This window comes from Platalea leucorodia, assembly GCF_965183815.1.
Source record: "Platalea leucorodia genome assembly, chromosome: 15".
Lineage (NCBI taxonomy): Eukaryota > Metazoa > Chordata > Aves > Pelecaniformes > Threskiornithidae > Platalea > Platalea leucorodia.
In genome coordinates, this window is record NC_138837.1 from 5,985,087 (window position 1) to 6,012,032 (window position 26,946).

Sequence of the window (26,946 nt, forward strand, 5' to 3'; positions counted from 1 at the left end):
ATGAGAGCACCCTACTTACTGTCCTGCCTCGTCCTCCTGAGCCTGGGGGCCTGCTTCCCTCCTAGTGAGCGGCAGGAGCTGGGAGACCCCGGGGAAGGGACCCCACTCAAGCTCAGCTGGCAAGCGGCAGCGGCTGAGGACTTGGGTGCCTGCTGGAGGGCAGGAGCGAAGCAGAGATGCAGCAAGGAGCTAAGCACGCTGCTGGGCATCGCCCGGGAGCTGCGGGGCTACGGCAAGGAGGGCAGCGGGCAGCGGCTGGGCAGGCGGGGGGGCTCCGAGCTGCTGCCGGTGGGAGGCGAGAAGCGCAGCGGCACGCTGGGGAACCTGGCCGAGGAGCTCAACGGCTACAACAGGAAAAAAGGGGGCTTCACCTTCCGCTTCGGGAGATGAGGGCCTGGACTCAACCCCTCACCTCCTGCGGGTCGCCCCGTCCCATCCTTCCCTTCCATCCCACCTAGGTTTGCTCAGACAAAAGGATATCTGGGGGGCTTTGCTGCTGGGGTTGCCTTGGGGAGGGGGGACATCGTGTTTGCTCCACTTGCAGCCCTGCCACAGATTTCACATCCCCTTTCCCAACCGGTGCAATGGAAGAAGAGGAGGATGCCTTAAAAAGAACCCACCGTGTCCCTTCCCCAGTCACACGCGGCCTTTGCTGGGTCACGGTGCAAGTGCCCCGCGGTGCAGGCAGAGAGCGGGGATGCCACCCCAGGACAGGCAGGGCCAGACGTGGAGGCTGGAGGTAGGTGGGCTGAGGGGTTACAGTGGGATAGTCCTGGTGGTGACAGTCCCCTGGGGACTGCCTGTAGCTGTCACCCAGGGCAGGGCTGTCAGGGAGGAGCAGGTCCCTCAGAGCTCTCCGCGGAGCTGCAGAGTTGCTGCTCTCCTGCCTATTATGGAAGAATCCCTCCGGCGGCAAATTCTGCTTAGTGTCAAGATGCCAATTGCAAGAGCCGGCTTCTGCGTGCAAACCAGGCCAGAGCAGCAGGGTTCAAGAAAATCTTGTCCTTATAAATCCCTGGCGTGTGCATGGAAACCTGCCCTGGCATCACCAGTCCTGCTGCAGTCCCACCGCTCTGCTCACGCCCCGACCCTGAGACCCGTCCTCAGGTGCCACCAGAGCCCTTGCGAGGCTGAGATGGTGACGACTGACCTTCAGTGTCCTTGCCACATCACCCCAGCACTTGCCTGAAAGCTGGTCCTTCCTAACCCCCTCCTGGCCTCATCACCACCTATTCCCAGCTGTAGCCGCTGCAGAAACCTGGGTGCAGAGGGGCTGAAACAAGGACCCCTGCACCTACCCGGGGCCACCAACGGGTGCTCGCTGTCCTCCTGCTCTCCAGTCCCCTCTGCTGCCAATGGTGCAGCTTGGGGAATCGCTAGCCCCAGAAGCCAGCACAGCCACGGCTGTGAAGGACAAGCCCCGCTCTTCAGCGACTGCCTTCTCCTCCTTTGGGCAGATTTAGCTCGGCCAATGCCAACTACGACGTTTGCTTTTGTGCCTGCCACTGCAGGCAGAGATATTAGTAATCAGAGGTCTAACTACCTGGCTTGCAGGCGCTAACGGCAAGTTAGACACCTAACGACTGCTAATATTTCATTGCAGGCACAAAAATGAAGCAGGGCAATTATTTGCAAGTGCTAAATTGCACCCTCAAAATCAAAGACCGTGGCGGGACTTGGTTGGAGGAAAAAAAAAAAAAAAACCAACCAAAAATCAGGCTCCAAGAGGTGCATTGTAATATCCATCAAGCAGACAGACCATTTAATACAGTGCTGCCGGGACCGGTGCGAGCTGTTCTGGCAGCAGGAGCGGTGCGTAAGCGAAGGTTGAATGGAGGAGAGCTGGGACCGGCAGGCAAACACCAGCCATGGGGCGGCCAGGGCTAGCGAGGAGCAATGGAGGCGCAAGAGGAGGCTCCTCCGGGGAGCTACGCGTGGGTCACAGCCCCACGGGTGCAGAACAGGAGGGACTCGGGATTTGCAGGGATACAGATGATGCCAGGATTTGGCCCTCGCACGAGGACAGCGCCGGCTGCGAGGGAGTGGAAGGGCATTTTCCTTCCCCTGCACCTCTGCTGCGGTAACCATCTCGCACCGTGGGGACCAGAGCAGTGACCAACCAACCCGGTGGCACTCGGGGTGGCTGAGCCCACGCGGTCCCCCCACCCTGGGCACCCCCAAACCCGCCTCCGATCTCTCTTGACTCCCACCCCACCAAAGGCCGCCGGTTCGGGGGACGCAGGCGCAGCGCTCGCATCACGCAGCGGAGATGGGAGCTTTATCGATGTTTCTATGGCAACATCTCTCCCCCCCCCCCCGCTTCTTTTGAGTGTTCAAACCATCAATAAATATGCACTGATCAATTTTACCCTGCGCTGGAGTCGGGGGGGAGGGACGGGAGGGAGGATGGGGGAAAGAGTTTTGGAGCAACGCTGGACTAGTGAGGGCGGGTAAATCCCTGGCTTTGCCGTGATGGATCGTTGCAGGGAAAAGTGGCACCGGCTGCTGCGGGAAGGGAAAGGAAACCTGCTGAGCGGTGCTGGGGCCGGGGGGGGACGCCTGGGCTCCTGCTCTCAGGTCCGGGAGAAGAATAGGGTCAGAGCAGCATGATAAAACCCCACGTATAACGAGGCTTTGATTGAAGCACAGTAACCTTCTGTATAACTTATTTAAAAGTAAAAGCCAGTGCTTCCTACAGCGCTTACCTGGCGGGTGGGAGAGCTGGGCTCAGCCCGTGCGGCCGGGGGGGCTCCTTGCTGGGCAGCTCCGTGCTGTTGGGGCGATGCCATCGCCCTCCTCGCCCGCCGGGAGGAAAGGGGCTCCCGGCAGGCTGCGACGCGGGGCAGGCGAGGGGCCGCGGCACCCCCGGAGCACCCCTTGGCACGCAGTGGGACGGCTGATGCACTTGGGAAAAGGCAGCGCTCCAGGCTCTTCGTTATCGCTCCTTGGTGATTGAGGCTGGCGGGGAGGAGGAGGTAAAAGTGAATGGAAAAGAACTGCCTGGAGTCTGGGGGTGTTGTCTGGGAGGAAGGAGAGGGGAACATGGCAGCAGCGACCCCCGAGAGGCTGGAAAGCCCATCCCTGCATGCTGGACATGGTGTCTCCCGTCCAGCTCCCGTGGGAACCTACATCCCCTCCCAATTCCTCCCCTCCCGGGTCCCTTTGCGGGGCAGCTCCCAGGGGACACCCAGACCCCCAACACCTTTGAGAGCCGGAGAGCTCGGAGCCCACCCGCACACTGCACCGTAAGGAGCCGGATTCATTGCGGCATGGCCACGCGGGCGGCAGAGCGGAGTGTCGGCAAGGCAGGACAGCTTGCCTGGAGCACCGGCACCGCCGCCTGCTGTGCAAGCCAGCTCGCAACGGGACAGCACCCAATAGGCACTGGATTCTTCTGCCCATGGCAAGTGGACCCAGTCAGCAAGGGCCAATGCAGACACTTGCTGCCAACTTCACCGCTGCTGGGACCCTCCGTAAAAGGCCCCATTGTCCATCTCTGACCAGGGTACAACCCTCGTCCTTGCCCCAGCCCCATCTCTGTCCATCTGCTCCATTCCTGTAGGCTGCTCCTCATCTTTCCTCCATCCCAAGCAGACCTGCAGCCCTGCAAACACACACAACGGGAGCAGCAGATCTCAGAAACCCAAGTGGATCCTCTGCAGAGAAAGAGGCCGATTTAATCGCATCCAATGGACTCCTGAAGGGGCTAATGCATCATAACCGGGTCATTCAGCACTGCGGCTCCAGGAGCACAGGTAGGACCTTTATCAGCAGACTGGACGTTAGGACAAACAGGTAACCTTCAACAGGGGGGCGATTGCAGGCCAACAGTTCAGCATAGCCTGGTTTGCAGGTGAACTTTCTGCTGAGCTGGATCTACCGTTGAAAAAACACGGAGCAGCGCTCCACTCCCACAAGGACAGTTTTGAGCCTAGCCTAAACAGTCAAATGACTTGCAGGGCTGTCCGCAACCCACGGCTTTAGGGGCACCCAAGGCATCAGGGCTGACCAGAAAAGCAGGTTGATCCAGAATCATCGTTCCCAGCAACCTGCCCAGGCTCACCCTCGGACCAGGAGCCCTGCTCCGCTGCCAGCCCGCTTTTAGGTGCGCACATGATGCCAGGAACCGTCTCTCCAGAGGTGACACAGCACTTAGGGCTATATTCCTCTCTTTTCAAGCAGGAAAGGATTAATGTCAAACAAGGAGGAGGCTGTCAGCTGGCCCCCGATCGTCCCCGGGGGCAGGCAGCGCTCCTGCACACCCGAGAGTGCCGCGGGTCCAGCGGCATCTCCACAAAAGCTACCACACCAGCCTACCTTTAATACTTTTTTTTGAGAAAAGAAGTGAGCGTAGAACGCTGACCACATTTTACATCTTGTGACAAGCAACTTCGCAACAAAAGGCAGGATGACATTCAAGGAAAACTTAAAAGAGTGAACATTGTAATTTCAAAGACATGAAAACCAAAACAAAAACACAAACACAGCTATTTTTCCCCCAGAGCACTCTCACTTTCAAGCTCAATAGCCTTGAAAATTGGAGCAATCAAACTGTTAAATGCATCGATCTGTTAAATCAACTCCTACTGTACTCAGCTAAATTTAGCCTTTAATCCCCTCTCTCTCACTCCCAGCGCTGCAGATCCCGGGGCTTTCCCCAGCCAGGTCAACCGGCCTCCACCTTCCCACGACACCACGGACCGCTCCCTAAGCGAGCCGAGATGGAGATCACCAGGAGCGATTGTATTCAGCGGCAGGTTAAGCTTCTCCATCTTCCCCCGGCCCACAACTATTCACCGTGTTCAAGCCAGTACGCTAGAGATGTGCACAAAGAGCAGCCTGGACGTTGCTCTGCGCCGGGGTCATCGTCACAGAACAGCCAGGGACCCCGTGTAGCTCTGCGTGTGCCTTCACCGGGCACCGCCACTTTGGTGAAAAGTAGCCCGAGCCTTGCCGAGTGCAGGCCATTCATTGCATTTATACTTGCCAACAGCGTCCTCCTGCTCCTCTTTTCATCTTCAGGCTCATTTAGAAGCGGCCCAACGCAATCACTGTCGCAGCAAGACAAGGTTTCTGATGAGCCTTGTTCCCACGGCCCACGAGCGAGCGGTTCCCTGCGCCAGGACCGATGGATTTCACCAGGGACTTGTCGAGGGGATTAGAAATGGGGCAAACTGCGTTATAACCCGAAACCACCGCTGAGCAACTGTGGGACCCCGGGCACACCGCTCACTGTCATCTGCCCTTGTTTCCTTCTCATCCTTTTTTACTCTTTAGCATCTCCATTAATCAAGGCGGTACCTCATTTTAGAGGCTGCTTAGTACCTGGGTACGTCCCTCCCTCAGGCTTTGCTGGAAAGGCTGAAGGTGTCTGCAAGCAGAAAATAAGGATGGACAACCAGAAATGAGGGAGGGAGCAGCCAGAACCGTCTGAGGAGAGAAACTCACGGGTCATTTCATAGCAGCGGAGGAGGAAAAAACAAGAGCAGCTGAATTACAGAATACAAACAATTAACAGGAAGAGAAGTCTGAAGTCAAATCTCTGATTTAAATCTCATTGAAGACAACAGCAAAGTCTTTGCTTCAAAAGAGGTGATGACACAGTCTTTATCCTGTGCATCTTTTTTCTCTCCTGACTGTTCAGAGCCGGATCAAAAGGGCGTGGAAAGGTGCTGGTGCCTGGCTCTGAGCAGCCCGCTGCGCCCAAGGGCCCCAGTGAACCCCCCAAACGGGGAACCCCTCTTTTCGGAGATGGAGTCTAAGGGGAGGTAACTGGGTTTGAAAAGCCTTGCTAATAGACAAACACGGGTTTTCCTCAACATTGATTTATTTTTAAATATACTACGCAAGAGAGACTGGAATAAAAAATAAATCAAAAAAATGAAAAATAGAGAAAGAGAAGAGGAAGAATTGAAAGTCGTGTACAGAAACAATCTGTACTGGACCAAATTAAAGGGGAAACAGCCCCCTTAAGTATCACAGAGATGAAGGACAGAGCTATTTACACACTGTAAAAAAGACAAGTCTACAAAAGTGTGTAATAACGAGATACAAACGTATAATATAGTGGCACAATATGTTATCAAAGTAAAAACAGTACCTCCAGGAAAGAGACAGTCCAAGGGTTGTTTGTTTTTTTTGTTTTTTTTGTTTTTTTTTTCCTTACATTTTTAAAGGCAGCCTGTGGCAGAAGTGTGTATTTTCTTTTGAACATTTGTCATGTGTTGTCATGGCTGTTCGTGAGGGCGAAAAGTGGCGTGAACACACACGAGTGAACTACTAGAAATCATATACAAAACAAACAGTTCCAAAGAGAACGGCATAAAATACAACCGAAGGCAATTAGTGTTTAAGATACACAAGAGGGGTCACAAGAGTTACAGGGGAACAGGACATGGAAAATGCTTTTTTTCTCATGTTTGGAACTGTTAAGAGGAGTTAAATTGCACTGTTAATAGCCCTAAACCTTGTTCTTTCACTATTGTCACAAGTCACAGTTAGTTCCCAGTCGTGTTGCATTAGTTGGGAAGGTCACAGGACCTTGGAAAGGAAGCCCAGGAGTCCTGCTGTCAGCGTTTTGTGGCACTCTCCTCGGGAGATGCACCCAAGAGAAGTGTCTGCAGTCTTCACAGATCCTTGTTTGATGCTGGATGGAACCACACCGGCATGAAGGTAGTGACAGTTTTAACCCCAGAGTACTGGCATTTGAGCTCTTCACGGGGAGTTAGCACTGGCACGGAAAGGGAGGCACCACAGCCCCTCAAAGCACAGGTCTCTAAGGGAGCGCAGAAGCCAGGTCCCATCTCTGCTCACAGAACAAAAAAGTCTGGAAATTCAACTAGCGATACAGCAGTTCTCGCCCATCTGCGATGAGCAAGCTCAGCTGAAACAACTGCTGGAGGCACAGCGGTATCTCTGAACTCATCCTCAGCTGCATCTCCCCCTGCTGCAACCCTCCTGTCTTTCAGGGAGCGATGCCTTGCTCAGCACCAGCACCTGCTGCTCCAGCCCTGCTCTGCAACCCTCCACCCCAAACGTCAGCCCGATTAATGCTAGATATCACGAGAGTGCAACAGCAACGTCCTTCTTCAGTCCTTTTTCGCTACCAAGGGAGATCCGCAAACAGGCTCCTGTGCCACTACATTAGCAGGTGCTGTCTGCAACATTTTGAACCCAAGCAATTCATTTGGGCTCAACATCATCAAGAAATGGCTGAAAACACAGAAACGAAGGGCAGCAGGTGGAATCATAGTAAAAATTCGGGTAAACATCACTTGTAGCATTCTGTCATCAAAAATAAAATAAAAAAAAAAACAAAACAACTTACATTAACAATTTCCCCCCCTTCCCTCCCAAGTGCCAAATCTGTTGCATTAATGGCAGGTAAATGTCAGACTCGGGACAGGGATATGTGCTGCAACTCTCCCAAGAAACGCAGTGGGTATATTGCTATTCAAACACTCATCCTTGTGTACAGTGGGGCAGAGGGATGGGATGAAAATGCAGTAGAAAGTCCTCCTGAGGAGGATGGCATCTCAGTGTCCATCAGTCTGGCTTCAGTCTTAATAGTCTGTCCAGAACAATAAAATATTAATAAAAAGGCATGGTGTGACATCAGCATTTAGACTTGTAGTCCACAAGGCAAGAACTCCACAGATAAGACGAGTACGAGTATATGAAACAGGGAATCTGAGTTAGGAGGGTGGAACGTGCCTCTTGAGCACAGCCCTGCCCTTTGGAGCCAGGGCATCCATTCACAGTCTGTGTCTTTTGCGCAGCTCTAACCTGAACGCCCCGGTCCTTTGTCAGTCCACACATGTTACTCTCTCCACAGTTGGCTTTGGCCCGTCGTGATATTTTTTTTTTTTTAACCTGGCTTCTGCTACCTCTGAACAATGTCGCTGATTTCTTTCACTGAACTGAGAAGTTTGCTAAAGTCCTGGGTGGCTGCAGGACCGCTGCCAGCTGTTGCTGGGCAGATCTGAAGCTCCCGTAGGTTATTCTCCAGCTTATTGATAGCCTCCCGAAAGGCAAATTTGTTCCTCATCTGCTGAATGGAGTCCACGTAGCTCACACAGAAGGTGTAGAGGTTCTTGCCAGCCTCCAAGACAGCGCTGTGGCTTGCCATTTGTTCAGAGTTCTTGCTGATGGCGATCCGTAGAGCCTCAGTGCTTTCCAGCACCACCCCTTTAGTGATGGTGCCGCTGGCAATCCTCTCCGGGGGCTGCCGGGTCTTCCGCAGCGAGACCCTGGTGGATATGAGAGGGATGAACGCTGTAGATGATGGCTGGTCCCCGCCTGGGGCGGAGGGTACAGATGAGGAAGAGGCAGCTGGGGCTGCTGTGCTCATCAGCAGCTTTGTAGAGGACTGTGGCTTTGGTACAGAGGGGATCCCCAGCTTTTTCACACCTTCCCCTGACTGGTTTGGCTTGACAGCATCACTGCTCGCAGCATCTGCAACCTGAGTCAACTGTTTGGATTTAGGCCCAGACATCACATCTGCTGCTGCTTCATGGCTGGGACTGTGAGAAACCTTCCCAGGCTTGCCAATGGAGGATGAAGACAGCGGAAGCGGAGGGGCCGGTTTCAGCTTCGATAACTTCCCTTTGTCCTTCCCTGCCGACTCCGAGGTCTGCTTGAGCCGCCTCAGTCGTGGCTCCTCAGAGGAAGCCTTGCTGGCACCCACGAACCCAGCAGGGTTGGGTTTGGCAGCAGAACCTTGGTCCATGGTTACAGTGGTACCTAAGGCACTGGATTTGACTCCATCGTCCTTGTGGAGCACGCTGGAGGAAGGAGGGGCAGCAGGTTGCCTACGGCCAAGTTTTGGCGTCAGAGTGGGAGGGCTGGAGCCAGGGCTCGACTCTGCATCTTTGAACACATCATCAGTGGTCTCTTCATTTTTCTTAAGCAGCCGTGGAGGAGGGGTCACTGTTCCCCTGACAGCAATGTCAGTCTTGGCCTCGTTTGCCCGCTTCCGAGGCAGTGCTGGCTTTTCACTTTTGTGTCCCCCAAAAGTGGAGGAATCAAACTGGCGTCCCGTGGACTGCAAATCCCGAGGCAGAGTCACAGATTTCCACTCTGTGTCCTTTGCTCCATGGGGCACACAGGAGGCTGAGCAGGACCTTAAGAAACGCTTGCTGGAGTTGGAACTACTCTCCTCTTCACCAGCCACCCCTCGGCTGCTGCTCATCGTGCTGGACTTCTTCCGTAAGTGGGGAGATAAGAATCCAGAGTTCCCAGCGACAACCCCGTTGGTGACACCAGCCCCATTGCTTGGGCTCTGAAACTTGGAAGGGTCAGCTGCGTCTGTGAGGGGTGCAATGAAAGCTCCATTGCCAGCATCCCTGCACTCCTCCTCCCCACCTGCCCTGCGGTCCGAGTGGCCGTCCATCTCTCTGAAGGAACTGCTCCGTTTCGGAGGGGTAGGAGCAGTCTTCTTCTTCTTCTTGATAAGGGCGCTGAAGAGGTTATGCTTTTTGTCTTTCGGAAGCAGCCTCTCGTCTTCGTTCAGACTGCTCTCCAGGGCCACCCTCTCCTTCCGTGGGAGCAAGGGAGAAATAGCAGGTTCATGATCCAGAGGGTCTGCAAGGGAAAGAAGAGAGTCTACTGAGCGTTGCTTCAACAGCCAAAATAATCAGTTTTCTTCCAGGACTGAACTACTGCAGCACCTCAAAAAGGTGCAGGTTTTGTAAAGCGAGCCAATGTCAGACCAGGAGTAAAGCAAATACAGCCGCAGGGAAGCCTGGACTGAACATGGTCCCTAACCCTGCAAACAATTTCTGAGGTGGCCTCTGCAGTACTCAGCTGCCAAACTACTTTCCCTGTAGGCTTCCGATTTAAACAGCGACATAGAAACACAAAATGTTTATGTTCAGATTCCCGCCCTCATATCTGGAGACTTGTCTAAACTTCACACTGTAAAGAAGATAAATATTAAGAGGCCTTTGCTTTCGTCCCTGTGCTGTTGCTGTCTTTTGAATAGCTGACCTTCTGAATTAATAAGATGCCTCTGTAACCCACCTCCATCCCCAGTCTCCTTGTTCGTTCAGATTCTGATCCTCCTAACCTCCTTCCTGCTGTCATCCTTTGTGGGGAATGGAAATAACGTTTTCACAAGCAGAAATCAAGATGCCCTTCGACAGCTGAACACTTCAGGTCGTACCACCGTGAAGACGGCCAGCTTTGTACAACAGAGGAGGAAAGTGGTAGTAACGGTCTCCTTCAGCAGCACTGCTCCAGAAGGAAATGATGGGGTGACCCTTTCTCCACTTACAAGAGGTATTTAAAAATGAATAGTGGTTTATAATAATTTTATACAGAGTCCTGAAGGTCTCTGTATTTGATTGGCAGGGGGTCTCATTGCCAGACCAGGCACTCGGATGGCATTCTAATTCAAGAGAGGAATGCCTTCAGGGCAGCATATACATTTACAGCTCGAGCAGGCAGTAAGCAGGGAGATGAAGCAGAGTCATAGGGAAAAAGGAGGGTGCTTCTTAGTCACGTATTGGTGATCATCATGCTATGGGTAGGATTTTGGTTCAGGAAGGGATTTTGGTTGAGGAGAGGGGATTTGAAGAAAAATAATTGTGTACGTTGAGAAGACAGCACGCTTCCACAGGACGACGTGCAGTTAAACCATTCCCGCACAACAAGTTCTGGGGACCTGGACAACCAGAAGAGCTCTCACAGCTCTTTGGGAGGCCATGGCCTTACTGTGTCTAGACACAGTGGAGCTACAGAGATCCAGAGAAAACCAGCAGCTTGCACTGAGGATCGGCTTCCAGCTGCTGGACTTGCTATGGAAACACCGACAATTCAAGGGGAAACTGCAATAAAACCTTAATGCGAAATATTTTCTTTCACAATAAAGAGTGAAATGATTCCCAGCATAATGTTAAAAATCATATTATTCCCGCTGCACTTGAATCTCTCAAAGCCCTTAAGTATTTAAATGAAGTTATTTTACTTCAAAGCTTGTAATACTAGGCAATTATATTTCCTATATATGGTAAATAACCTTCCTTTCTAAGTCACTGATACTTTCTTTTTCCAACATTTTACATCCCCTCTTTTTTTCCCCTTTTTGTCTAGATGTACATACATCTGCTACTGAAACATGTACTACTAAGTGAATTTGACATTACACAGGAAAGGTCAGTCACATGAATGGTTAGAGAAGGCACCCTCAAAAGGAGCTGGAAAAAACCACTGTATTTTATTTTACCTTATTATTTTTCAAATGAACTAGATACAAATCTATTGTATACATTCAGCGTTTTACCACTGCTTTTATTACCTCAGAATGCAAGGTAAGTTGTTAAAGAAACTGATTGAAAGAGAGTTTAATTTCACGGAAGATTCTGTAAATACCTCTTTGTCCCTTGCTGAAATTATATTTGGTACCTGCCAAGAGTAATACTCTTCAGTGCTGCAAGCACAAACCTGGTAGGATGGAACAGTGAAGAAACCTCCCTTATGGGGCTTGCTAAACCCGAGCAATCGTCCTGCTTTAAATTATGCAGTGTGGTAGCGTAAAGTGGCTTGAACACAGCAGATTATCCAGCACTCAGATGCAGTGGGAGATCCCACTGATAGCTCCTACCAGGGAATGGGAAGAGGATATGATCAGAGAGCTCTGTGCTCAGGCTCTGGTCTATAGGGAGCTGCAGGCAACAGCCATTAAGTTAAAAGAACTCCTAGGGCTTCTCTAAGCAACAGCAGGTATAGCGCCAATCCCTCAGCCAGTTAAGGATTCACATTCCCAGCTGCTCTGTGTGTGTGTATCTGGTCCCAAGATTAACAACCTACCTTTGCAAAAAAATAATAAAAGGAGTTCTGAACCCAGCAAAGCAAACTCAGCAGCCTGTCACCCAGAAACACAATATTGGTACAGAAAGATGGCACCTGTTATTAGACACAGCTTTTCCTAGGTGAAGACCTGCAGCTGGACATGTATTTTGTTTTCCTCTGTATTTCCTGAAGGAATAATGACTTTAATTAAAACCTACCACATTCTCCCTGGCCTCGAGCATGTGCAGTCTCCAAGCCCTCGTTGGCATCTTTGCTTTCAGCAGCTCTCCTTGATGTTCGTGTTTTGGTTGGTAACTCTGGGGCCTGGAGGAAATTGCTCACGACACTCCTCATGCCCTTCTTTCCCAATTCCTTCTCCACCTCTGCAATGCACAGAAGAAAATCACTACAATCAACAGAAGATTAAAACTATTGTTCTTTTCAGAGTTAACAGCCCAAAAGAAAAGCAAGCAAAGTAGAGGTTCCTTGAGGTTGTTCAGCCATTTGGCCCTTTAAAATCAGATTCATGCCCATACACAGAAAAAGGCCAAATGGAAATGCATCGCTGCTTTCTACGCCGTTTACACCAGGCGGTATAACCTAGGACTGAGTTTCACTCCAAAGCAGCCTATGAAAAGAGCGCAGAGTTAAGGATGCAGTTGGCCCTTTTCCCATCCCTGGAACTGCCACTCCAAGAAGGACCCGGACCTACCATCCGATATGCTGGATTCCTGAAACATCGTCTCAAAGGCCTGATGGATCTCAGCAAAGGAGGGTCTATCGGAAGGGCTCCACTGCCAGCCTGAAAAAACACCACCACTCAAAACTTCCCGCCAGCATTAGACATTCAGTACACTACACCAGGAGCAGCTAGCTATCACAGTTCCTTTTTTATAACATGGTGAGACAAAATAATGACATGGAAACCTCATTTGAAGGGTGCTGGGTATCTGCAACCACCACTGAGCCAAAGTAATGCTGGAAAAAAAAAATGTATCACACTAAGTCACGTACCAAAAGGCCACAGTGGAAGAGTAACAGTCAGTCCCTTAAAAAGCCTAATGAAGCTCCTGCTTCATCCTTAGAGCCCAAGCTTTTCTTTAAATTGTCAGGAAAAAGGAGACAAAGAAAACATTGAGCTGAACAACAAATCTCTCCCCCAGGCCTACGTGCTCCCAGTAGAGAAGCGGCTGGTTTCATAGCATGTTCATCCCCTGGGGAAAGCAGTTTTAACCAAGCACTTCTACGCAGCATTGCACCTTCACTGGAACTGGCAGGGGGTTTCTCGTGCCTGGCTGTATGTGGCCACATCCCGACACTTTTACTGCACCTCTGCAGAGCTAAAAAGCAGCATTTGCAGGGCTGAGGGACACTTACACGCTCTCATGAGCTCATAAACTTTCTCAGGACAGCCTTCGGGGCGCTCCATACGGTAGTCTTTCTCCAACAGCTCATAGACTTGAGACAGGTCAATCCCAGGGTAAGGGGACATGCCGTAGGTCGCAATTTCCCACAGCAGGACGCCAAAGGCTGCAGCAGTGGAGGGGGGGGGGAAAACAAAAAAAAAAAAAAAAGAAAGAAAGAAAAAACCAATAAGCTTTGTTTTAATCTTAAATATGAGAGGACGTTTAGTGGGAGTGGTTACTAAACAGTGCTGCACACTTAAACCAGCTCTGGGTGGCTCAGATCCCATGATCAGCAGCAGCCTAAATGTTAAGAAAGCGTAACAAGCCTCTTCGTCAGCACAGACAAGTCTCCTGCGATATGACAGGGTAGAATTAAGACTAATTTTCAATGTATCAGTTGTCTCAAACCTGAACGCCTTGAGATCCTTCAAGTCCTATTAAAGGCACAATTAAGAGACTTCACAGTGGATTAGCTGAAACCGTTTCACTGTGCACTGCAGTCTCTCCCTCAATTTGACAGCTCCTCTCATCTGCAACCTCTCCCTAGAGGACTCGCACATTTTAATAGCTCAGTGTTTTTAGGGTGCCCTTGTTTAGCTGCAGCACGGTCTAGAGGGGAAACCTGGGAGGCAGCAGTGAGAGCAAAGTTTCAGCAGTTGCTACCAACAAGACAGGGTGAGGGCGAGACATTTTGGTCACGGGGAAAGCTGAACAGGAGAAGGGAGAGCACAAAAAAGGTCTTGAAACAGGCGAGGCATTCAAGTCCCAGAAGTCGGTGGGGATGCAGGTCAGCAGCAGGGTCAGGCAGCTAACCCAGGAGTCGGGCACGCAGAATAGACTCAACACCAGTTCAGCAACCTGCATGTAATTAGTTCAGTCACCCTATTCTGTTCCTAACCTGAAGAGAAAGCGATTACAATTCTGCATAAGGAAGGAAATCACATCACATTACATGGTAACACCACCAAGGGCAAGTTACGTTAGACATTTCTGTGCACAATTTTCTTTGATTGCTGTCTTGAGGCAGTGAGGTGAAAGCGTCTAAACTCTGGCGTGCCCGGCAGCAGCCGTGGCCTCCGGGGATGGCCGGCTTGCTCTAATCAGATCCCAAAGTCCACTGCCCCAACTGTCACTACGCAAGGTTACGCTAACCCTAATTAAAAGATATCCAATACTCTTTTTGGATCTTTCCTCCCCGAGTACTCTACTATTTAAATGCAACAGGGATCCTGCAGCCACCACAGTGATACAGCAGCATCCTTGAGACTGTGGCAGATACCCGGCAGCAGCCAACACCACCAAGTGCAAGTCCCAAGCAGAAGAAACACCTTGGTCAGCAATCACGTACTCCTTGGGAGGCTGTTTTGAGTCTTCCTCTCCCATCTATAAAACATTTTGCATCAGGCATCTACCTAAAAGTTCTTTCAAAATAAAGCCTTTCTCTGCACAGTTTCGCCATAACTCCAGAAAACGTCATCGCTCCTTCACTACTATCTGTTGTTTTATATATAGCGAAGATGCTCAGGATAACATTTTCCAAGTGCCTTTGGGACCACGTCCCACAAAACTTCTATCTCATGTCACTGGGCACTTTTGAGAATTTGACCAACAGCTACGGCGGAGATATAAAACCCAAAGAAAGGCTGATAAAAAGTACAATGAGATTTTCTGCGGTCAGATTTGATAGAACGTAGCTCCATTTAGCTAAGCTTACTCTTATCACCAGCACCTCAGGGCTCTTCAATAACCATTTGTCATCAAATTTTCCCTCCGTTTCTCCTCATCTCATTCCAAAGATTATTCTTTTAAAATGCAGAAAGACGAGCTTGCAGCTATCACTAGACAGATATACACATAATTTTTTAACATAAAATGAACCAGATTCTCACTTTCCTCCTTGAAGTAGTTAGAAAGTTCCTGGCTATATAATACTATATGGCTTCATAGTCCTGCGCCAGAACTCTATCAAGGCAGTAGTATCAGTGCCCTCCAGCCCCATTTCATACATTTCTATAAACACTACATTATCCTTTATTTCCATACTTGCCAATGATTCAAACATATAAAGTCAGGTCGGCATCCTCAGTGCTCCACTCAAAGACCGACTTAGCAGAGATTAGTTCCTGCACTCTGACAAGCTCCTAGAACAAAATGGCTCAAACCAGGGAATGCGCTCCCTCCTGAAATGTTTCACAATGTCCTCATTTCACAGCCCTGGAAAAGACGACTATAATCTGCATTAATTCGTACATGCGAATTCTTACCCCAGACGTCAGATTTAATGGAGAACTTGTTGTAGGCCAGGCTTTCTGGTGCGGTCCACTTGATGGGGAATTTTGCTCCGGCGTGGGCCGTGTATGTGTCGCCCGTCATCAACCTGCTCAGGCCAAAGTCTGCCACCTTCACCAAGTGGTTCTCCCCTACAAGGCAGTTTCTGGCAGCAAGGTCCCTAAAAACAAGAACAAAAACAGGCAAGGAGAAGTCTTTACCATCTCGCTGTTAGCCATAGCAAGGAAACCTGCTGTTCTCGAAGAAATCTGGGCCCGTGTGTGATTATTTTCATCAGAGTATTACACAGAAATTATGTAGTTATACACATACATGTAAGAGGGAAAGTTATTTTCCATTCTGGCTTTATAAGACTGTCATCCAAACTTTTTTTTTTTTTTTTTTTAATTTGAAGTGAAAGCTTCAAGAAGCCCCCTCACTTTCAATAAAAGCTGCCACCCTCAGGATAAAAATAATTTAAAGAAATGTCAGTGCTCAAGTTATCAATAGCTGAGGATGAGCACTGAATAAACGAAGTCTCAATGCCTCGCTTCTTGCCCACCTCTCCAGCACTCCAGTCGCCCCAGCCAACACCAGTCGCTCTCCAGAACTCCTTTTCCAGTCCTTGCTCAAGCACCAGGTTTAGCTCCCAGCTATGCTCTTCCTCCTCCCAGGCGTACCACATTTTACAACACAACTTTTTCATACCATGGTTTGGCCTTTTCAAACCTGTCATAGCCTCTGCTATCAGTACTTAAATTTTCCAAGGACTGGGTAATAAGCAAATTAAGCTTTTCCTCCACATTTTTTCACCTGCCTCCACCCTGGCTTAGGTTTCGTTAAAGACACTTTTCCAGATTATGTCACGTTGAACTAAAAATTGATTCTACCAGAAAGCTCGAGTGAGATCTTTAGATATGAGGCAGACACTGTTTCTTTTGCTTGTTCCACTCAATCAGAATAAATTAAAAAAAAGTGTGTCTTACTAGATGTCCATTAAATTTTCACAGTGTTTTTGAATATACCTTCTTATCAATGCTGATTACTACAATGTCTGTCTAAATAAAAGCTCCTCTTCATAATCAAATTCCTCCTCCTTCCTGATTCATTAAATGAGGTCACAGCGCCGCATTTGAATCCATGGATGCGAATTGTGACAACACTCTTAAAATAATTGGGTAGGTGGGTATGGGGGTGGCTGATAAGGAAAAACGCTACTATTTATTTTAGATAAATGGGTCATCGGAAATAAGAGGAAATGCAACGAACGGGAGAGCAGACAAATGGGATTCACACAAAGCAGTTTTTAAAGTTCACTTCCTACAGGCTGAAGGGATGAAATACTTTCAACAGAGCAAATCAAAGGCTGGAGATTTTAATTTGCAGATTCACTGTTCACTTTATTGACTGACAGAAGCATTTAAACAGGCCTTTCAGGCAGCAAAGGCAACGCATGACTTAGAAGAGCACCTAGAACTTTACACACGATCTTCATATTTGTCTCTATGAAAAAACATGTGCTAATTCATATTGCAGTTAATTGGGCAGGAAAGGTCACGCTATGGCACAGAGAGCATCTTGTATAAAGCTCAGCGACTCTCAAACCTTCGCGCAGGATGTGTCATTATATTGCTAGGAGGCCATTTCTTCAGATGAAGAATGCAAAGCTCTAGCCATAATTGCAGCACACTTAAAGGTCAGAGTCTCCGAGACTTTTACGACTGCAGAGATGCTTATTAAAGTGAATACGCAATCTGGACAATAGTGGGAAACAATCCCTACAGAGGATGGGAAACAAAGCGAAGCAAACAAGAAAGAACATGGGGTACGAAGGCACTAAGAGGGTGGCTTTGCTGTGAGCACCTGCACGCATCCAGCAACATCAACTGCAGCAGCTTTTAATGGCTGTTAGAATCAAGGAAGAGCAGCAACTTATCTGGTCCATTAAGAGCCCGTTACTTTGAGAAGCATTTACATTTAAGGCCCTTGTCCAAAATATAAAAGTACTGATATGTCTTTCACCTACATCTACTTCAAAGGTGAGAGAAGAACACAGAGAAAAACAATTAGACGACCGTCCTATAGACAGGTTAATGTACTGTATCAGAATACAACGCACTGGTGTGTTAAATACAGGACACCAACTGCATTTGAGTCAATGCTGTGATAATCGGAAAAGCAGGAAAATAAATCAAGGGGTGTTTTGTGCTCGAGATTCAGGGGTGCTCACTGTCCTTCCTACCTGTGAATGAAGTTTTTCTTCTCCAGGTACTCCATGGCTGAGGAGATCTGAGTTGCCATGTACAGTAGCACCACAGCGTTCACCTCCTGCCGGTTACACTCGCGCAGATAATCCAACAGATTCCCATACGTCATGAACTCCGTAATGATGTAGAAAGGAGGTTCCCGTGTGCACACCCCTAGGGACCAACATAAAGTTTACGATGAATGTTTGAGAATATCAGTGAATCTTCAGGCTTTGTCCTCTGGGGCAATTTCTACCTCTAGAAGGTAGAAATATAGGGCTCACAGAAAGAACGAGTTCTGCTTGGAATTGGTTAATAGAGGGTTTTAATTTCCTGCTTCAGGCTCTGGCAACTTAAACATTAGGGAGACGAGATCATTAAAAATCATGTATTAGTGGTACAAATTGTGAATTTTGCCAGACAATAAGTGTCTGTATTTAAAGCCTTGGCATGGTAAGCAGCTTATCTGCTCCTTAACATCCATATCACTGCACAAGGGTTTAGTTCAAATCCCTCTGCTTGGTATTTATCACTTACCTAATAATTGCACCAAGTTGGGATGCTTGATCTCCTTCATTACTGCAGCTTCTTTCAAGAACTCTTCCACCTCCATGGTATCCTCCTGCAGAACAATGGTAAAGCTTTGGCAAGGACAGCACGCACAAAGGAGGAACAGATTTTTGTCTGAGGACACAAAAAGAACTGCAAACTGACAACATAAGCCACAGTTCTTTCAAGGTAATTTTTCCCTGTAGCCACATCACAATGCCAGGGAGTTAGGAAGGTTGGTTTTTTTGTAGGATTTTTTAAAAAATGTATTTTTATCATTCTTATTCTAACAGAGCTTTCTGGGGCAAGAAAATCCATATCCCTTTTGTGAAGGGCCTCTCACAGGACCACTCAGGAGCTGAAAAGGAAAAATGTGCTTGTTGCTAACAGAAAACAAGATAACATGAAATAAAAAGTACAGAAAAGAAAAGAAACAAGAATGAACATAACAGAAAAGAAGAGAAACAAGAATGAACATAAAAGGAAGGGTACGCCACAATCAAATGCTTGAGAAGCTGCTGAAATGGGGGCCCCCAGTTTCACTGGGTAGGAGCAAGAAATCCCCCCGTTCAGCCGGGGAGGCATGACCGATGGCAGCCACTCCGTAACCGAAAGCCCGAGGTTTCACAGATTTCGTTTCTGGCATTTAGATCCTGACCCATGACGTAACCATTCCGGGCAGACGTGTCACTACCTATTTGCTGAACGCCGTAAAGTTGCTTGGCACAACACAAAACCGAGGAAGATACAACCTTGCTCAAAAGACATATTTTCTGAAGCAAATATGCCCCAAATGGCCGGAAGGTCACTTCAAAGTGGTGCAAAAATACAGATCTATTCCTAAAGCAACGTTTCTTTCTATATCCATATTTTCTTTTCATTGGTGGATTAATGTTGACAGGCTACATGGACGAAGTGTTTTAAGGAAGGATTGGAGAGGATTTACTGCTGCTGGTGAGAACGAGAACAGTGGGCTGCCGCTGTAAGATCCAGCCAGCTCTCTGCTTTGCAGTTAGAACCTTTTTCAAACAGTTTCATTCAATCATTTACTATTCGTTGCCAATTAGCCTGATTGGCAGCTGTGATTTGCTGAACACACTCCGTCAAAACTAATAGCCCAAAGGTCCTTGTGAGCAGAACCTTAAACTGTTTTCTTTGGCAAAGGAAACTGGGTTAATAATCCAGGTTGCAAAATTACCCTAAATACGCATTTATCTTGCGCACGCTATACAAACTCTGAAAGGTTGCTCCTCTGCATAGCTGTTCCACTGTTTTAAATCTCTTACCTCTCAGTGACCAAATCAATAGGAAGGACACATACAGGGAACTACCGTAACAATGATTTCTCTGAAAATCTGATCTCATGCGAAGGACCAAGTTTAACCAGCTTCCATCTTCCACTGTACAAAACCACAGAAGAAATAAAACAGTTCTGGCTATGCAGTATTTTCCTAGCAGAGCACAGGACCATGCCGTGGTATTAAGGGACACCAGGGATGCATGTCGCCTAATTTAAAACACAGGCTTCGCTGCTGGGGGAAAAAATAAAACAAAATAAATAAAAAAATAAAAAAAAAGAAGAGGCGGTCCTAATGGATGCAGACTCGAGGTGTGCAGTAAGAAATGTGCTGAGATGCCCAGCTCACAACAGTTCAGCCATTAAACGTCCTTCATGGGGAACAAGCTTTGGCCACAGTCACAGAAGGCTGCATTCGATCCAACGATACGCAGGTCACAAAGCTCCGCTCCCAGCTACTGAAGCCACTGCCCACCTCATGCCCCTTTCCATCAACATCAGGTGTAAAAAACACAAATTTGGAGTGTGTTGTGTTATAACAACAGACCCTTGTAAACACTGGTGCGTCCTGTGCAACTCGCTGAGCTTCCAGTGATATATTTTAATGGGAAACATCTAAGCACCAAAACATTGTCTAGCACTTCCCAGTTAAACGCAACTGAGGAACAGCGTGTGCTGCCTTGATCGCCTTCTTGCGTGAGCTTGTGTTTTGTGCCAGCTCTGAGCTACGTTTAGACACTTGACAGAAAACTGAACAACAAATGGGTGTTCGTAAGCATCGCTGTTCGAAAAGAAGTTGGAACGAATTTTTTTTTTCTCTTTTAGTTTTCCCTCCCCTTTATCTTTCTTACAGAGATATCTGGAGTAGATGGGGAAGGAACAAGAAGAGCCATATAAAGCTTTGAAAAATATTCTCTCAGAGGAAAATAAAGTGAGTCATTTGAACATTTGTGCGGAAGCTGCGGCGGGCTTGTTTTCCCCAGTAGAACTGGGATATAAATGTGATTTTAAAATGTTTCCTAAAACTTTGAAGAAAGCTATAATCCCACCTGTCAGGAAGCAGACTGATGGATTTAAGGAAGGCGGATTATAAATTTGCTTTTCAGGATGGTTTTAGTGTGCATAATTGCAGGTTGAAGTGTTTCTCAACTCTCCTCTTGGTTATTCTTACATTCCCCCGTGGAACATGCTGCTCCATACTACATTATGAACCACTTTTAGTCATGTTTCATTAAATATTTATTTGATATACTTGAAACATCCATGGTCTGTATTAAGGTTTCTCCTTATGCACAAACAGATTTTATGGGATAACACGCAATTTGCCTTTGTTGATGGGTTTTAAAGATGAGAATGAAAGCAGCAGCTACAGTTTCGAGCAAAATGAGAAGCCTGAAGACGTCGCGTATCCTCACACTGCAAGCAGGAGGAGGCAAGGAGATGTTACCGCAAACAACGTTCCGGGAAAGAACCGGTCTCTCCTTTCACTATAAACTGGCATTTTGTTCGACCTGGTCAAATCCCAGCTCCACCTGCATTGCCATGCTCCCGAGCAAGCCCTGCGGTCCCCAGCGCCCCGGGTCCGAGCAGGGATGACACTAGGTGTCACTCGCTCCCTGCGCAAGCAGGCGCTTGGCCTCTCCTCCGCTGGGGAGCAGCAGCAGGAATCTCCAGAGTACAAAAAAAGACCCAAATGAAAATACTTTCTGCAACCATAGCAACCCAGAAATACTGAGGCAGCCGCTGCTCAGAGCGTAAGGAAGAAATATTTTCCTCAAATCAAGGAAATGTTCTTCCCCTGACACTAAGGTATCTACACAGTTCTCTCCACTTGAAAATTTCCATTGCAAAAACGAAAAAGAAACAAACCAAAAACCCCGTTCTGTTTGTTTCTGCAAGACCAAACCACGTCCCCATTGGAGGAGAGAGAACATGGTGTCAAGTTAGCATAAACTCTTATTAAGCAATCGAATGCAATGTGTGTGGATGCTGCCAGAAGATCTCAAGACATTTTTATAAACATAAATGAATTAAGCAATGACCTTATGAACTCACAGAGCATTATTTGCATTTCCAGAGACAAGGAAACCAAGACACAGAAATCAGGGAGCAGAGCCAGAAACAGAACTGATTATCCAGTTCCTCATTAAAGCCACTTACGAATTTTAATATATTTTAGCTTGGATACACTTTTTCTTCCTCTTGTATCTTTTGATAAGAAGCAGCTGTGAACAATTGCTTAAGACTTCCAGGTACACAGGCAGCTTGTATTTTGGGAAAGATGCCATGTAAGATAGAAAATCAAAACATGCAAAGCCTCCCTGAAACACAGCCTTTGAATTTTATGTTGCCTGACTCACAATCCACGATCTTCCTTAATACACCAGCTTGTGTTAAGTGTGCTCATCCACAAATAGCTCACCTTTGCCACACTCTGAATGCGAGACATCATGGCACTATTTATATTTCTAAGGCTTCATCCGTTCTAAAGTAAAAATTACGCTGATATCGTCCTCCTTTGTTTAGTTACAAGCGTTTCAGGTATCACATAAAACCATAATAGGATCAAGCACTTTCAAAAATACTCTGTTCCAAGCCTACAGCACAGAAAGGAAGGGCCATCACCGCCCCAAACTGTCTAACTATGGCTGAGGGCAGGCAGCCTCCCTGAACTCGGTTCCTGTTGAAAGGAGATGAATAGGAATGCTCAGAGACTTGAGTCCTACCTTTAGAGTCTTCACAGCCACTGTAAGGTTGTACTTCTTCCAGACTCCTTCATACACCTCTCCATACTGCCCTCCACCAAGCTTGTGCTTCATCGTGATGTCAGTTCGCTCTATCTCCCATTTGTCGTAGTTCGGAGACACGCCATAGATAGTGGGCTTATTGCGTTTGGGCGCCGGGTAGTGCAAAGTAGTGATGAGTCCATCTGCGACAGTTGAATGATGATGGACCAACTCTGCTAAGGTGTTGAAGCGGCTCTCTGAAGAGACATAAAGCTAGGAATCAAAGAGAAAGAGAAAGCTCATTCACATAACGCACATCGGAGCATTCATACGTAGAAACTACATTACAAAATTGTGAAAGTAAACTGTTGCATTGCTTCTGCTCGAGCCGCAGTACTATGAGCTCCGCAAGCTCTGTAACTAGCTCCGAGAGCTGAGAACAATCAACGCTTACATGGGAAATGCATGGATTCAGAAGAAAATACATGCACTTCATTAAAACAACGTGGAAGGAATGACTGCAAATAGCATTAGATTGGCATGCTGTTGCTTGAAACGTCTTTTTTCAAAAGGCTGGTCAGTAAAGATTGTGGGACATTTCCTGGAGAGTAGGGGGTTGTCAACCTCAGTGTCTTGATTCCATTATTACTATTTGGGTTATGACATTTTCACCTGCCTAAATTCTCCTCGAAGGGTCATGAGCAAACTGGTGGCTTCCCTGCTTTTTTCCCCCTTTACTTCTGCATAGTATTTTGCATGAAGTTAGGCAGCTGGTCTGCTCCATTCTTGTGATGGGCACCGATCAATAACACAGAAGTAAAATCATTACCACTGAATGAAAACCTGCTGTGAGGCATGATAACCGATATTTGTTACCAGAAGATCCATTTTAAGCCTAAAAACCTACTAAAGATAACGGACAAGTGACGCCCTACCACCAGAGCTTTGTATTTCCCATTTTCACACTCAAGCCCAGTCTCCTGCTGGGCAAGGTGACAAAAGTTAAAAATTTAATTTTAAAAAAAGTGATGCTAATAGCACCCGAAGGAGAGGGAGAAATCTTTGTAGCAAAGTGCAACAGCCTATGCTAGATGCAGCACACAAATGATGGAAGAGCTCCATTTCTCACAAAAGACCAAGGTCTGGCAAGGGACCCTTGCAGGACGAGCAGCAGCGTGTTAGCCACCCAGATCTCTGTCCAGTCCACGCACTGTGAAATGAGTGCAATGCACTGGTCCTGCTGTGCACATTACATGCCAATAGCTATGACCAAACTTCTCCAACGCTTCTGACTCGCTAGATATGCACTCAACAGTTTGTGCATGTGCAATGGCCATCTGTCTGGGATTTCAGGAGGCTGGGAAGTTGATGGGGCTGCCAGGTATCCAAAAAATCCCAGACTTAGGGTCAAATTCTGCTTCTTCCACCTAGACGGAATTTTTGGACGGAAAAAGAAAATGCATCTGTGAAGCTCCAGCAATAAGCGAATATGTCCAACAGAAAAGGGACATGCATTTGCAAGAGAAAAAAAGAAAGAAATGTTTGCAGGGAGGGACAAAACCACCCTCAAACTTGAGTAAAGCCTTTGGACTGGAGACTGTTTACTATACAAACCCAAAACGAGAGGCACTGGAGAAGATCAAATATTCTGAAGCATATGAGAGCACGGGCACTACATATAAGAAAAGGTGAGTGAAAAGAGCAGCCGTATCATCCACGGCAGTCAGAGTGACAGATGAAAGTGCCTCTCCTCCTCAGCATCCTGCTTGCCCAAATCCCTACTTAAGTTTATGAGAATGAGTCATATGTTTGCGTATGTATGGCAATTACTATGGTCAGAATTGGCAAAAACTGCCAATATGCGTACGTCATGAACTTATTTGAAAGAGCTGCAGAAAGGTAAAATGCTCAGCTCAGGCACACAGTGTAACCCAGAAAGGGCAAACCAAACGCAGATGTGAATGACCCCACAGATCAGTCACAAACAGGTTAGACTACTGCAAGGTGTAGGGTGGCCGTTGGCTTTCAGGCTATGGCCTTTGTAACAGAATGATGCCCCCAGTAAGATTTCTGGAAAATGAACATTTGGCGTCCAAAAAAGGCAACTGTGCTGTAGAAACCTACCTTTCCAGTGTTGGGAAATCATAACCCCTGGTTAAAATGGCATTTCTTCTGGTGGCAATAGCACCTGGGCCTGGGGGAGTGGGAGAAGATGCACGGTGGCCAACCTGTCCACAAGCCACTTGGGCTAAAACCACGCCATTAACTACTCTGGTGACAACACGTACACTTTTGGATGCGCAAGGGCATTCAGAGTGGAGGGTTTTACACCCTGGGCTGGAGAAATCTACTTTCCCTTCACTCTTGTTCTTCTTTTGGCACAGTTGCTGATAAAAAAAAACACTCCTATGGAAACTTTATCTCTAGAAAATAAAGGCATCCTCCTGGGGAGCATGTTCTCAACCCTCTATCAAAATGAGTCGGATATTCTTTTGGTAAAGTAACTGGATCAAATCTCATTTCAACACTATGATTAAAAAACAAACCACCTTTCATGGTCAAAGAGGTGAAATCACCTTAAAAACTGATATTCTGAGAAATGAAAATTGACAACGTAAGAGAGGCTTTTACAGCTGCATGGCTTGGACCACCAAGCATTAGCCAGTACGACCACAATTTAAAACAAGCCATACCTGTTTGGGAAGGACTTGTAGTACTAGCCGTGGTATGAGCAGTTCATGTGTTACACTGAGGACTAAAATATAGAAGTATGGATGTAGGAAATTATGCTGAACTCCAGGATCACTTGGAAGTATTAGAGAAGTATGGAGAAGGAAGCTACCCGTGCTTTTATGATGGCTTAGATCTCATGATCTCAAAATCTCATGGAAATTAGAGATATCTGTGTTCTGTGTGACAGATTATATGATCTTGTTACTGATGGAGAAAGAAGTTAAATAAATGGCCAAAGGTTTCACAGCAAACCTGTAGCAAGATGGGGAACAGAACTCAGAATCACCCTGTCCAGGTCACAGGACAACCCTCCATGCCTTAACACACATGAAGTTTTCCATTTACATTAAAAAAACCCACCACACATGCACCCACTAAATGTGCTCATTCTATAGGCAGAGTTTTTCTAACCTCTCAGGGATTACAGCTCAACACTGACTCCTGAAGGCCTTGCTTCCCATCAGCACTACTGGAAATGAGTTGTGCTGTGTTTAAATCTTCATCTGGAATTTGAAGCATGTGTCACAAGAAGACGAAGCAAGGAGCAGCTATGAACAGCATGCTGCCGATGCAGCCCAGCAAGCCGCATACACCCTCTGACTATTCACTGCAACCTCCCCTCTCCGCTGACCCCGATTACCAAGCCTTAATTCAAGCTGCTTGCTGGATGATTTCCCCCAAGAAAAGTGCCTGGTGCTGCTAACTCAGACAGGGGTAACAGGCTCGGCGCTTCGGCACCGTGTGAGGTTACGCAGGGACTCACACAGTTTGCTTCCTGGCTATGTTGCTGACGCATTATTTGGGCAATTTTTGCATATCATTAGCCAAACTGTAACACCGGTCCTGTTCCAAGGGGCTCTGCTTGCACAAGTTAGCTGCTCATCTGCAGCTTCTGTCACCAGATCACATCTCTTTCTCCTGGCCAGTATATTCTAGAAGGGTGGTTAAACTGGCCCATGCTAACCTCCAACTCATCCCTAACCTGATGGGATTCGCCCTCCCCAGTCAGCAGACAAAACTGAACATCCACGCAAAAAAATCCATCAAGATCCATGACAAAGGAACGAGTCTGCATCCAGTTCAGCCACTGGAGGCTCCAAGAGACTCAAGCAGGACACCCGTCCTGTGTCCTTAATGCTGAGGACAGCAGGATTTGAAGAGCTGGCTGGACAAGGCTGTTTATTCCGTTGGGTTACTCAATGGGAGGCTTTGCCTCAAGTACTATCAAGTCAGGAAAACCAAGTCCTCTGTACCACGGAAGTGGTTTACCAGATGACTAGCTGCACCGTGCCAGCCAAATCAAGAAAGGTCACTTTTAATGCCTGCCTTAAAAAACAAAACGAAACAAAAAACAAACAAAAAAAAGCCCAAAAAACCATTAAAAGCTGGTCCGGAAGAATATGATCCATTAAACTGGAAAATAAAGAAAAAATTCCCTGAGGAATTTTTTTTTTTTTTTTCTTTTTAAGTTGTTGAACCCCAATGCGTTTAGTATGAACAGTGCTAACGTTAAGACATACACACCTCTGATCTTCTTCCTAGACCCTTCAGTTTTCCCCGGGAAACAGCCTGGGTAGGGCTGTGCAATGCACAGCACACCTCCGTGCCCAGCAGAAGTTGTTCCACACGTTTCTTTACTACTTCTTTCTCCCGATAGCGTGTTCTCTCAGTCCCAGGATATGATCCCACCAAAGCCATTCATCCTTACTGCAGCACTTGCAGATATTAAACTCCCCAGACAGGCTGACTAATGATACAGCAGGCTGGGAAGGCCCCAGGTGCTCAGGGAGTTGAAGGTAAGAGCTTTCCTTTGGCAGAGCCATGCTCTGATGCGAAGCGGGTAATAGAGTGCGACACGAGCAGCTCAGAGCGGGGGACCTGCTCCAGCAGTCTCCATTTCGCAGAGGGAAAAGCAGGGATATTAGCTGTTT

General features: G+C 47.6%; 2 protein-coding genes across 2 annotated transcripts in view; one reads left to right on the forward strand and one right to left on the reverse strand.

The window, feature by feature from the left end:
• On the forward strand, positions 1–390 carry QRFP (pyroglutamylated RFamide peptide; the record flags this gene model as incomplete). The annotated part of the gene is made up of 1 exon (XM_082327167.1): positions 1–390. One exon carries the CDS (start codon positions 1–3, stop codon positions 388–390), a length of 390 nt encoding a protein of 129 aa, XP_082183293.1.
• A 5,431-nt stretch (positions 391–5,821) lies between these two features.
• ABL1 (ABL proto-oncogene 1, non-receptor tyrosine kinase) overlaps positions 5,822–26,946 on the reverse strand; it is an 83,060-nt gene continuing 61,935 nt past the window's right edge. Inside the window, exons 4-11 of the mRNA XM_082327849.1 lie at positions 22,283–22,555; positions 18,248–18,332; positions 17,707–17,884; positions 15,461–15,645; positions 13,168–13,320; positions 12,503–12,592; positions 12,009–12,173; positions 5,822–9,582 (exon numbers count right to left, since the gene is read on the reverse strand). Of these exons, the coding sequence (XP_082183975.1) occupies positions 7,883–9,582; positions 12,009–12,173; positions 12,503–12,592; positions 13,168–13,320; positions 15,461–15,645; positions 17,707–17,884; positions 18,248–18,332; positions 22,283–22,555 (2,829 nt within the window). The 3' untranslated portion in view covers positions 5,822–7,882. The remainder of the gene's footprint in view (positions 9,583–12,008; positions 12,174–12,502; positions 12,593–13,167; positions 13,321–15,460; positions 15,646–17,706; positions 17,885–18,247; positions 18,333–22,282; positions 22,556–26,946) is intronic.